The sequence below is a fragment of the Xiphophorus maculatus genome, chromosome 9 (genome assembly GCF_002775205.1).
Source record: "Xiphophorus maculatus strain JP 163 A chromosome 9, X_maculatus-5.0-male, whole genome shotgun sequence".
In the NCBI taxonomy this organism is placed as follows: Eukaryota; Metazoa; Chordata; class Actinopteri; order Cyprinodontiformes; family Poeciliidae; genus Xiphophorus; species Xiphophorus maculatus.
Genome location: NC_036451.1, coordinates 3,800,541 through 3,813,947, shown reverse-complemented (window position 1 = coordinate 3,813,947; position 13,407 = coordinate 3,800,541). Strand labels below are relative to the sequence as shown.

The 13,407-nt window shown below is 36.9% G+C and overlaps 1 protein-coding gene across 20 annotated transcripts in view; it reads left to right on the top strand.

Annotated features, from left to right (window-relative positions):
- The first annotated feature begins 4,204 nt into the window (after nt 1-4,204).
- Nucleotides 4,205-13,407, top strand: part of dock7 (dedicator of cytokinesis 7) — a 49,320-nt gene continuing 40,117 nt past the window's right edge. For all 20 annotated transcript variants that reach the window (XM_023339865.1, XM_023339864.1, XM_023339863.1 and 17 more), the window contains exons 1-11: nt 4,205-4,325; nt 7,943-8,042; nt 8,875-9,050; nt 9,724-9,792; nt 9,881-10,010; nt 10,431-10,643; nt 10,796-10,881; nt 10,984-11,050; nt 11,503-11,652; nt 12,445-12,525; nt 12,786-12,948. In XM_023339865.1, the coding sequence (XP_023195633.1) occupies nt 4,288-4,325; nt 7,943-8,042; nt 8,875-9,050; nt 9,724-9,792; nt 9,881-10,010; nt 10,431-10,643; nt 10,796-10,881; nt 10,984-11,050; nt 11,503-11,652; nt 12,445-12,525; nt 12,786-12,948 (1,273 nt within the window). In that variant the 5' untranslated portion in view covers nt 4,205-4,287. The remainder of the gene's footprint in view (nt 4,326-7,942; nt 8,043-8,874; nt 9,051-9,723; nt 9,793-9,880; nt 10,011-10,430; nt 10,644-10,795; nt 10,882-10,983; nt 11,051-11,502; nt 11,653-12,444; nt 12,526-12,785; nt 12,949-13,407) is intronic.

The following is a 13,407-nucleotide window of genomic DNA, read 5'->3' as shown; positions in this document are numbered from 1 at the left end:
CTGTGAAATCAAGCGATCTCGCGGTTTTTCGTGGAGCGGGGACGGGAGTTGGCTCGATTTACATAACAGGGCAGCCCAACCAGGCGGAGTTTAAGACGCTTTCAGTTTAATAGTTCAGTTTCAATCAAATATTTTGACATTTATTTTTTAACAAAATAACCGCCATATTCTGTTAAAAGCATATAGTGAATGTAATGTTTTCGCTCTACGTCAGTATGAGTAGTATTAAAGAGGACGTATTCAGCTAGGAGTAACAAGTCGGTACTCCGGGGCCAGCATCCTGCGTGGTTTAGTTCTCTCCCTAGTTTAACACACCTGGATCAAATGATGGCTCATTAGAGGCTTAAGAAAAACTCTGACATACTGAAATGGTTGTAACTACCACCAGGGAGAAAACTAAAACATGCAGGATGCCGGCCCTCCAGGATCGACTTTAAAAATAACAGCAGTCCCAAATTTACATGTAAGCTAAGGTCCCCCTGGTTCCACATTTTAAAAATAAAGTCTCTGAGAAATTGTAAATTTCTTGTTTGTGGTAACTTCCACATACATCTACAAAGACTGCATGAAAAATATATTATAAGTCATTTGGCTTGTGCTTCATCTTATCATCGTGCAATGTGTACAGTCAATTTGCACATACTGCTTTTTCTCTTACAAATCAAGAAATGGTAAGGTACCTAGAAGAAGATGTATTAAAAAGTGCAAACTTCACCAGCGTAGATCAATACCAGATAGAGAAAAGTCAAGAAATACTAGTTTTATGATTAACCCTCCTTCTTAAATTACTCCTTACATCTTAATTTATGTCACATTCCAAGCAATATTAAGAGGAGATGTTTAATAACTGTCAGAGGCTAGCGCTATGTGGACAAAATATATATAACTAGAAAAACAAAATTTCTGAAGAAATTTAGCCGGGGCCTGCCAAGGCGCGGCCGTGGGGTTCGGGCCCGGCGTCGTCGCGCCACAAATTTGCGTCGACGCCAAAGAACGCCGCGACGTAAGCAGTGGCACGCGGAGAACCGCAAGAACGTTAAGCGAGGCGGACGTGCACCGTTCGGTACGATTTAAAATGTTGTCAAGGCTTTTATTTTGGAAGTTTTGTTAAACTTCATTTCAAAGGGCCAAACTAATCCCATGCGTAATAGTCCTTGGGTTAAAATAGTTATATAATGCTCAAAACACAAGTAGCTGATGTAAAAATATTCAAGGCTTTTATTTTGAAATTTTCAGTATGCTTCATTTCAAAGGGCCAAACTAATACCACGTGTAACAGTGCTTTGGATGAAAAAGTCAAATAAAGCCAAAAAGAGCAATTACGTCATGTAAAATTATTCAAGGCTTTTATTTTGAAATTTTCAGAATGCTTCATTTCAAAGGGCCAAACTAATACCACGTGTAACAGTGCTTTGGATGAAAAAGTCAAATAAAGCCAAAAAGAGCAATTACATGATGTAAAAATATTCAAGGCTTTTATTTTGAAATTTTCAGTATGCTTCATTTTAAAGTTCTGAACTAATACCACGTGTAAGAGTGCTTTGGATGAAAAAGTCAAATAAAGCCAAAAAGAGCAATTACGTCATGTAAAAATATTCAAGGCTTTTATTTTGAAATTTTCAGTATGCTTCATTTTAAAGTTCTGAACTAATACCACGTGTAAGAGTGGTTTGGATGAAAAAGTCAAATAAAGCCAAAAAGAGCAATTACCTGATGTAAAAATATTCAAGGCTTTTATTTTGAAATTTTCAGTATGCTTAATTTTAAAGTTCCAAAATAATCCCATGTGTAACAGTTACTGAGTTAAATCAGTTATATACAGCCCATAGCAGCAGTAGTTCTAAAGGCCAGTTCTCAGTCCTGATCTGTTTCAACTGAGGATAGATAGAACTACAGCGATGCGAATTTGTAGTCCAAATCAGCAGCCAATAGCCTCTTGAGTTCCGTTGCCATGGTAAATAATGGTCTCAGCAGGTGTGAGCTGTGAGTCATACATGCTCAAACACACAATTGTGTGTTTGAGCCAACACGGTTTACTGAAAAAAAGCATTGGAAACAAATCCTTCTTGTTCGGGAACCGTAATACATATTCGAAAAGCGTTTCGAGCGTATGAGAGGCCTATGTGTCGTCTGCGATAGTCCCGAGATTCATATCTGTACCTCACTCAGAGCATTTACAGTGATGAGAGAAAGAAATGTTGTGCCCAGATCTGAAATTCTATTCAAATACATGGGAGAGAGCCTCAGACAGCCTCAGAAAATCCTGTCGCATGACTTTGCTCTGAAGCACCGTGACAGAAAACCGTACGGTCTAGATAAATTTCGAAAACATTTTACCGGAGCAGACAGGCGTATCAATGTCAGGACCGATTTTGATACTAATCGTGCGATATTTGTGGGCGTGATGGCGATTTCAAAAATGATTTGGGCTGAAAAAGTTGTCTTCATCTCTCACTCTAAGCAGCCAGAGACGCACTCTAACTTTAGGAAAAATGAGAAACTTTGGGTGGCTTAGAGGCAAATTGTGGACAAACCGTAACTGGTATCGACGAGCCGTCTTCACTTTCGAAGAGATCACAGACGTATCTACAAAATGAAATTTGAATGGCATTTCTAGGTGAATTTGTGACGACACAGCAAATCCTCAAAAATAGGGTATTTCTAGGATTTTTCCCATTGAGTTATAATGGGGTTTTTTTCGTAGTTTTTTGCGAATTATGTCGCCACGTTAAGGCCAAATCCCACCAGAAGTAATAGCTGGAATGGCGTGAATTTTCTGCAGGTTTTGATACCTCATTTGTAGGTGTGCACCAAGCGGTATGAGCCGCATTAACGGTTACGGAAGAAAAATAAAGAAGAATAAAGAAACACTTTCTCCGACAATAGCAATAGGTTCCTGCCATTGCTTTGCATGGCAGGCCCCAACTAGATCATCTGCTTGCGTCAAACGGCTAAAAAAGGCAATAACAACTGAACATCCTGTTCCACAGTCATTAATCAGCCATATTAAATCATTCATGAAGACTTTAAAGAGAAGAAAAGACAAAGTTTTTCATAAAAAAGGGGAGATTCACTGAAAGGACAAAATCCTCACCAAAGATTTGGGAAATACTTTGTAATGAACTTATACGATAACTTTTCATGACTCACATATAGTCAAAAAATTTACAAACATCAATGAAATACATGCAAATTGCCTGTCATATAAATCTGGAATTTACTTTTGAGGAAAAAAGAATGCTTGTCTGCATTCTACTTTAAATCTTTGTTAAAGGTCCAAATAGGATGTTTCACCCTCAGTTCATTGAAAAAACCTTGAATGCTATGGCCTAGTAATTTATCCTCTCTTCTATTTTTCTGGATTTTTATCATAAATCTGGAGAAAGATCTTGCTGAGATCCAAAATGTTTTGAAGAAGAAGAAAAAATACCTTTGTACGTTGTATATTTTTGCTCACAGTCAATATTTCTACTTTAAACAATTTGAATCAGAATGCATTAGGACATATCACTTGTTAATAGGTTACAGCATTTGTTTAAACTGCAAAGCAAATGCATTGTTGTAAATCTAAAGTAACATGCTTCATTCTGATTTATTCCTTATAAAAAAAGTTGTACTAGCTGTTTTAGGAATTTGAGTTAGTAATATGAGTAATACTTTGTACTCCAGATGGCTCTTTTAAAATGGTGTACACTAATATTAGAGAAACAATTTTCTGAGCAAGAAGAAGTTGCCAGAATAGTGGAATCACAAACCTTGAACATTGTTTTTTAAAACTTTTAGAACTTCTTATTGACACACATAAATAGAAAGCAAAAAAAAAAGAAATAATTTCCCTGCTGGGATGAATAAAGTAATTCTATTCTATTCTATTCTAATAATAATTATAATAATAACTTGTGGTTTCAGTCACATGAATACATTTGTTTTCAATAATAATAATAATAATAATAATAATAATAATAATAATAATAATAATAATAATAATAATAATAATAATAATATATAATTTTGTATATTCACTACAAAATTAAAAGCAACAGTCGTAGTAGTAATTGTAGCTGTAATTGTAGTAATTGTAGCTGAAATTGTGATATTAGTTCAACTGAAGCTACAGTCAAATAGAGAAGTGCGAAAGCTCATTCTTGGGTGTGTTCTGTTGCGTACTACTCCAGCCTTTACGGTAATGATCCCATTCTCCCGTTGTCCCTGTGGCCGTGTTTTTTCTGAGAGAAGAGCAGAGTGCCTGCCTGGGAATTTTCTGAAAGCACATCAGCGGCCACTGCCATGGCTGAACGCCGCGCATTCGCCCAAAAAATCAGCAGGTAAAGACCGGAGACTCCGAAATGAGCGCTGTAAATGAACACCCTTTTCTTTTTGCTTTCATGTGGGTCTCCCTCAGACCACCGCTGCAGGGAAACCCTGCTAAAGGAGGCCCAGTAAGCCTGGCTCCTCCTTGCTAACCTCTCGTTAGCTGTAGCGGCAGAAGATGCTCAGACCCACCCAGACAGACAGCTGCACTGCTAGCTACTACTTTCAAACTACACTAAATGCAAACAAATGGTTGATGGGAATGTGTATACGGATATATTTTGGCATGAAAAAAGTATTTCCGATAGCTGTCCCATCCCGAAAAAGGCTGAACTATAATGAAAAGAAAACCGTTAATTCTGGTCTGTTAGCTGTCTCGTCTACAGTAGCTAACGATGGGAAGCTACTGTAACCGCTGCTGACTCTCATAGAACTTTGTGCAGCTATGTGTTTAAGATGTCTGTAGATCACAAACGTGTAACTTTGATTAGAAATAAATGCCTTTCCCAAGAGCAGCTAAACGCTGTGATAATCTGCTCTCGGCTCCTCAGACAGATCAATGTAATCTCCTTAACAAAGGGGCTTTGTGCAAGCTGTCAAATGCCACCATTCCTTCTATTCTACACTTCAGCAGTCCAAATGGACGCATTTCATCTTTTTTTTTCTGATGACTTAGTGCACAGACAAGTCACTATGCATTTGTTAGAGGAAAACGCCCACTTGTTTGCTGTTTATGAATTCTGTGCGATAAGATCTGATGAAGAATGAGGAAATCTGGAAATTGAGGAAGAATAACATTCTAACTGCCATCTCTTTATGTTCTTAAAAAAAGAGGAATCAAATCATCAATTGTCAATTGTGTACATTTGGCATTGACGTTGTCAAGATAAATCTGCTAATAAAACCAAAATGTAATTAACGGTATTAAGTATTATATAGTGTACACACTACAAAATTACCAGGTTAATTGTAACACAATTACCACAACTGTGAGTTAAAGATTACTAGATCTCTTCAAAATGTCAGAATTTTAATTCTGAACTGCAACCAGTGTAAAATGTTATGTCCTGTTATAATCATACTTAATAATTAAAAATAATGTAAATCTTTTCTGCATTTTTTAAATTAACTGTTCATTTGCTTAACCTCAAAACATTAATGAAGGACACAGAAGGTTTCAAAGCATGATCACAAGCCATTTGGTAAAAAACAAAATCATGTCTTGGCAGGTCTGCAGTTGTCCAGTAGTTTTAATTCTGAATAGTGGATTGATGCAGTTTGGGATACTTTTTAGTTATGTTTTAGTTATTTTTAGCTGTGTTCCTTGATCTTCCTGCTTACTTCACCTTTCAGATCTTTAATTGTATAAAAACATGAGAAAATCATCTATCATTAACTTCAAGTTCATATTTATGTGGTACTTTATGTTGACTCGCCACATAAAATTCCAAAAAAAATACTTGGATGTTTGTGGTTTTAACATAACAAGTTATGTCAATGAGAATGAATACTTTCAATTGTACTAAAACAGGAGACAGAAGTGTTTTTTGTGTGACAACAACCCTCTACTATTTAAGATCTACCAACTGAGTCCTAACATGTTTTGTCTGCTTTTTAGTTTCTTGGCTTTTGTGATCGCAAATGCTCAAAAATACAGAAATACAAGTCAAACTTTGTTTACTTTACTTTCATTGTAGAAGACAAAGTAAAGGCTGTTTAAATGGTTGATCTTATTCATCTTACTGAATAACAAAAAAATCCGTCTAAGGCATGTTGATGCTTGTGAAAGTTTTGATTGTGTGACACTAAAAACAAACTGAATGCATTTCCTTAAACATGTATTATCCACTTGAACTTCTTGTACTGTGACCCTTGTTTACTGTGAGTTCATGTGTTATTTCTAGGTTTTAGTGATGTCCAGAAATTGTGGCCATAAAGCTAGTGTTTACTGAATAAAGACCGGCACGTTGGATCATAGTGCTTATTTTGACTTCTGTTTGGCAGCGTTATCAAGCTCTCTAATGCCACTTGGTTGTTTACATTCTATCTATGATGCAATAGATATGATTAGGTTGTCTCCAGCAAACAGAACAGAGTTTATGGTAGCTCCCTGACCTACTGTACAGTATATTACTAGGAGGATAAAGCTGTTGAGTAACCAGAATGTTGTTTGAGTCACCAGGCTGTTTATCATGTCATTTCGTTGGAAGTGTTGTGCTGAAAAACCAGAGACAGAAGAGAAAACCCTCTAATAAGTGGGGCTAAAATGTGAGGCTTGACTTGCTTTACCAATCTGTAATATAATAGCCAACTGCTTTCAGCTTTGCTTGAGGCAGTTAACTAACTAAGGCATTTAGGAACTCTAGTAGTTTGAGTTTGATTACATCATAATAACAAACTAATTAGATTTTTAACCATATTATGTAAAGAAGTTGTTTTCATCCCAATAAATTTAAATAATTTAATTTAAATATATGGCACACACACAGCTTCTTTTTATTGTTTTATACATTCACATAAAAATGAAATAAAATTCTATAAAACTGATAAATATTAGAGATGCACCAATTGAGATTTGTTGTCAATTTCCTTTCCTGACCTTTTGTACAGCTTTGATCAGTCAATGCAGAGGAGTAGCCATAAATCATCTTTTGGAACAGAGGCAGTTTGACAGTGTTTGAATGCAGTTTCTGTAGAATAGAGTTTTACAAATACTTAAAATCAGAATGATTGAGTTAATATTTTAAGCTTTTGTTAGTTTATCTCAGGAGTAAGTGCAGTTTGTATAGTTAGCATGACTAAAACGGCAGGCTCTGTGTAATGTTGGAGAATGTAGCCTCCTTATGTAAGCTACCGACATTTCCAGAAATAGTTATGTTCTATAACAGAGTTAAAAGATAAAAGAACAACAAAGAGAGCCACTTTGCTGTGCTCTGTTCAGTCTTCCTGTAGCGCAATGTTCTATTAGTCCTTGATTGAACTATCTGGAGTTTGATTCTCAAACTTGAATCCTGCATTTCTTCCGTGTTCAACCTCTTTCCATCTCCTGTCTGATTACTGTCACTAAAGGCCTCTACTTCAACAACATATTTTTTTTTTAAAAAAGGACTTTTTTCTCTTTCACCCTTTTGCAGCATATAATGAAGCACAGATATGTTTCATGGGGTGGTAAAAATAGTTTTCTGTTAAACATAAACATAATACATAACATTAGTCAGTAACATCTTCCACACTTTAAGAGTGTTGTTGTCAGCTGCACCTGCTAATGCTTAGTATGGTTGACTGATTGGGAAAAACTGATCATGAACCACATTGGTACTGGAGAAAAACAGCTGAAGTGAATGTCCAGCTGCCTGCAGCATTCAAACAGTCCAAAATGATGATATCCTTAAAACTGTGCCTTTATGGTACATTCAAGTAAATATTGTACACAAATTTGTTTAAATATAAAAACAGCTCCAAAGTAATTTAAATCTTTTTTATTCTCAAATGTCTGAAGTGATAAAAACAATTAACAAAACTAATAAGGTACAAGAGTATTCAAGTGCTTTGTTAATATTGCAATCTGAGTTCAGAAATTGTAAGTACACTTTTTTGACGTTGACCATCTTTCCTCTGTTCTTCTCTGCAGGACTGTGGCAGCAGAGGTCAGGAAGCAGATAGCTGGTCAGTATGGCGGTTCCCCGCAGCTCTTCAAAAACCTCAACGTTGGAACAACATCTAGCAACACAGTGAGTGATGTAAAGCTGTTTCCACCCAGCTGCTTTCAGCTGCTTGCTTTTCTACACAAAGAGTAGATTGTAGTTCAGTGTAGGTGATACACTTTCGCTGTTATGATTATGTGAAAGAGTTGACTTGCACTTTCACATTTTAGTATGATAAGGAGTGACAGTTGAATGACTTTGATATTATTGCTGCTGTAGTAATTTTATTGCCGCCTTGCCTAAGCTCTGACAGCTTGCTTGATAAAAGTGTAGTGCTAGGGCACCTGGTGGTCGGTGACAGAGCAAATCCACCATATAGAGAGGCTGCAGCCCTTGACACAGCTTTCCCAGGTTCGATTCCTATTCCAGTGTTACTACAACTGAAGTCTACATGTTCATGATGGATAAGGATTAAAAGTAAAATAGATAAAACAGAGATTTAATGCACTCTGTTAATACAAGTTCCCTTCTTGCTTCTCTAGAATCTTCTGACTTATGCTTTAAACATGTTAATTGCACTGAAAATAGATGAGTTTGAGTCTTCTTAAACGGTCCAGTGTTGTTATTCTCAACCTGGAGAGGTTTGGGATGATGAGTTCCATAATCAAAATCCAATGCATTTTTAGTTTTCCAACCATCTGGAAAATGGCTCGAGCAAATTGTGCTAATGTCATGGTGCCATTCTGCTAAAAATGGAGCTGATCCAAAAGCTAGAAGTGCTCTACAAAGCAAAAGTAACAAAAGAATGATTCCATACTTTAATTTTGTTGTTCCTTCACTCTATATATGGTGATAAACAACAAGTAAAATAATTCTTCCTTTTTTTCCCTAAACTTTTCTCGTTGTCTTTGGCCACCAGGTTCCACTCACAGAGGCAGTGGAACCAGTGGACTTCGAGGAGTATCTCATCACACACCCCCCCATTGTTGAGTCCGGTCCCCTCAGAGATCTGATTGAGTTTCCCCCTGATGACATCGAGGTCACCTACACACCCAGGGAATGTCGCACCGTTGTACCAGCTGTCCCTGAAGAAGGGTAAATGAAAGCTATTTAGCAACACATTTGAGTATAAAGTGCCAAATTTGCAATTAGTGTTCATTTTATAGAGGGTGGACATGATCCATAAAAACAACTGAAAATCACCTTATTATGTCTAATAAACATATTAGACATTTGTTTAAAAAAGCCCTCGTTCAGTGGGACTGAATTGACATGGTCTGCTGATATTGTTTTTTAGCACCATGAGCAGAAGTATCAATTATGTGAGAAGTTCAACTTTTGACTATTGTTCTAAATTATTGCCTTCACCTGATATTTTTACAGTTTGAATAAGATTAAATAGTTAACTGATAAAACACACTATTGAGTTGAAATCATATAACTTCATAATTGTTTTTTTCTGAAAGTAAAAACAATTATGTTTATATTAGTTTTGTTTACATTTGTAAACAAAACTTAACAAATGCTTTGTTTACATCAAAACATTTGTAAAGTTTATAGCAAACAAATTAATGGAAGATTGATATATTGAGAAGCTCTATGGTAAATGCTGCATCATTTTTATGCATAGCTATTGTACCCTTACATCGCAATATTTTATGGGGTGTTACACAAAACTTGGAAATTAGTCGGATAGGTTCTGTCTTTTGTGTATTTGTTTGTAGTTATACACTGATATTAAAATAATGCTTGTCTGATCGGTTTGCAGGGACACTGACACTCATGTCAGAGATTGTGTCAGATCATACACAGAAGACTGGGCCATTGTTAACAGAAAGTAAGGCTTTCCTTATTAACTCTTTGCACCATTTCATTCCCATATCAGGTGATTTACTGTGTATGTTAACAGCTGCTTCCTCTTTCAGATATCATAAACTTGGCACAGGTTTTAACCCCAACACTCTGGACAAGCAGAAGGAGCGTCAGAAAGGTTTACCTAAGCAAGTGTTTGAGGCCGATGAGATGCCAGACAGCAGCAGCTATCAGGATGACCAGGTACCAGCTTCCAGCCACCCTGTAGCTCTTTATTGGCTCTCCATATCGGCAAGATGCAGTGAATCACACAAGCTGTCCTTTCTCTTGGTCTTGTTCTTTACGTTTTATTATAAGTGTTTCCTAAATGTGATCTTTGTTTTTAGGGTGCATTCAGACCAGCCCCAACTAGTCCACTTTAATCACACTGTAGTTCATGAAAGAAAGAGCTGTTTGTTTAGGTAGGTGTGAATGTGCAATTGAACTCTGATCCAGACCAAAAAACAAACTGCGGTCTGCCTACAAACCTAGGTCTTGGTTCAGTTGAAGTGAATTGCAGTGTGCTTCGAATGCATATGTGAATGCCGAATGTATCGGAGACTGCTCCAAAACTAGGAAATAGACTACAGTTATGGTTTTGACTGGTGTTTGGTGTTTTTTTAGGATGATCTGAAGAGGCGATCAATGTCTATAGATGACACTCCACGCGGCAGCTGGGCCTGCAGCATCTTTGACTTGAAGAATTCCCTCCCAGACGCTCTTCTCCCTCACCTCCTCGACCGTGCTCCCAACGAGGAGATTGATCGGCACAATGAAGATCAGCGCAAGACCAGCCGCCATCGCGAACTTTTTGCTTTACACCCCGCTCTCGATGAGGTAACATTTTGATTCTCAAATTAACATCTTGTCTCTCATAGCTTTTAGTTTTGTGCATCACTCAATCCAAATAGGACTTTGATTTTTGTTTTAATGACTGACTACAAGTATATTTTCTGGTGTTCATCTGTGCTTTCCTTGTGCATGTGAAGGAGGAGCCCATTGAGCGCCACTGTGTGCCTGAAGTACCTAAAGAGCACTTTGGCCAAAGGCTACTTGTCAAATGCTTGTCCTTGAAGTAAGTGGTGGAGAGACTTTTTCAGGAAAAAAGAAAACCTCTCTAGTTATATTTAACTGCTCCTTTTTGCTGACTCACTTGTTTTTACTCCTCCTTTTGAAGGTTTGAGATCGAAATTGAACCCATATTTGCTAGTTTGGCCTTATACGATGTCAAGGAAAAGAGAAAGGTAAGCTGTTATGCTTTTCTCAGTTCCTTTCCTGGCCCTGAGTTGTGTGGTCACTTCTGCAAACCATTAAAATTGTTGGGAGGATAAAGGAAATCTGATGAGTGGACTGTAAAATTTTATGCTGTGTTCTGTTAAGGTTTCAAGAATCTACAGTGGTTAAATCACACACTGGAATTATGTTACAGTAACAAACACTAGAGGGTAGCAGTGGCCTTGAGATGTAGCTCTCTCATATATATTGCCTCGCTTCTGTGCTCTATTGATTCACTAGGGGCTCATTTTTCTCTGAAACTACCATGTTTGTCAGCAACTGTGTGCAAGAAATCAAGTTGCAGTTACCAAGCCATTGGCTAAAAAAAATATGTTATTATTATTGTAGTGTATTTGTTGTCATACAGATGCATATTTTGTCTAAAATAATCAAATTATAACTTATTTTCTGTTCCCTTTAGATATCTGAAAACTTTTTCTTCGACTTAAATTCGGAGCAGATGAAAGGAATGTTGCGTCCGCACATCCAGACGGCAGCCATCTCCACTCTGGCGCGCTCTGCCATTTTCTCCATCACCTATCCTTCCCAGGATATCTTCCTGGTCATCAAGGTGAAGCAGCTTTGCTATGATTTTGTTTGCATCAGTGATGAATTTAAAAATTCTTAGCTACTTTTAATTCTTCAGATTTAAAAATGTTAGGGGTAATACTTTATGTTGATTGTAACAGAGATGGAGAAACAATATATTTGAAATACAACATTTGCAACTAACTAGATGGTCTGTGTAGTCACTAATAATTAAAGGAAAGGATTAAAATGTATTTTTATGTTTTAGTAGTTCATAACAAACAAGTTTTTCTGAGATCTCTGGGAAAACATACATTTTTATGCGTTTTGACCTTTCATCCACACAAAAACTCAGTTTGATATTACTAAAAGCAATTATTTATCAGTGGAGATTTCATAAATAGTTTTTGGGTTCACATAAAAATAAAACTTAGTTTTAGGTTTGCACACAAACATTCTCTGGCAAAGAATGTACCAGTATATCCATACTTGCTTTGGCACGATTCCCAATCGACATAGTCTTGTGTTTTATTAACTTTATATTCTAATATGGTATTTAAAAGTAGGTCAACTTATATATCTGTCCACACAAACGAATCTCCTGGCCCCATGTTTAATTCGTAACAGGAAGTAGTGGTTGTTCTGAAGGATTCTGATTGGCTGATATAGCTTTTAGCTTTGCACAATGTTACCCGCTATAGGTTTGGCATGTTTAAGGGAATATAGGCTCCATCAACACAGGTTTGTGTTGATGGAGCCTTTTCTGGAAAAAAAAAAAAATATATATATATATATATGCTACACATTAACCTGTTTTTTTTTCTTTTGTGAACAGCTAGAAAAGGTACTACAGCAAGGTGATATTGGAGAATGTGCAGAGCCTTACATGGTCTTCAAGGAATCAGATGCAGCCAAGGTACGATCAGTGGGAATTAGATCAAAAAATAAATGCAGAAATTTTATATCTAAACTGAAGACATAATGTGCAGGTAATCCATATAGTTACCCAGATTTCTTTTTTTAATGGCTTGTTTTGACATTTATCAAAATATACAGTATCAGCATTTAAATTAACTAATAGGAGCGAGGTTGTGCTTCAGGGATAGACCATAATTTGTGATATGGCTCTTTAATTAGTAAATTGCAAGTATGCTTAATTTAATATATTTTTTATAGAACAAAGAGAAACTGGAGAAGCTCCGAAGTCAGTCAGAGCAATTCTGTCAGCGTCTGGGTCGCTACAGGATGCCTTTCGCATGGACCGCCATCCACCTGATGAACATTGTCAACAGCGCCGGCAGTCTGGAGAGAGATACCGAATTAGAGATGAGCCTATCAGGTCTGAATTAGCTTTATAACTCAAGCCAACATTGAAATTAAAACAACAGTATAGACTTGCAATTCTACAAAATGTTTACAGGTATGCATTTAACTGGGTCCAGGGAGGGTTAGAAGCGCTGGCAGCCATGCATGAGCCTTTTGGACCTGTCGGTGCATTCCCACCCTTTAAAATCTTTATCTAAAAAAACTTTCTGACAACAAATAGTAAGAAAAGTCAGAGAAAATAAACATCCAACAAAAACATGCAGCTAAATTGATCCTTGGAGTGTTACTTTGAGTTGTTTGTTCAGCCTTTGGTCCTGCAATGTATGTGGTGCAATGCAATGTTTCATCCATGCAATGTTTTCTTTTAGCTGCCTTAGTTGCTGGGCAGATTAGAAATAGCTAAGTTTGGGGTGCTGTGGTGGCGCAGGGGTTAACCACAACCCACATATGGAGGCCTTAGTTCTTGACGCAG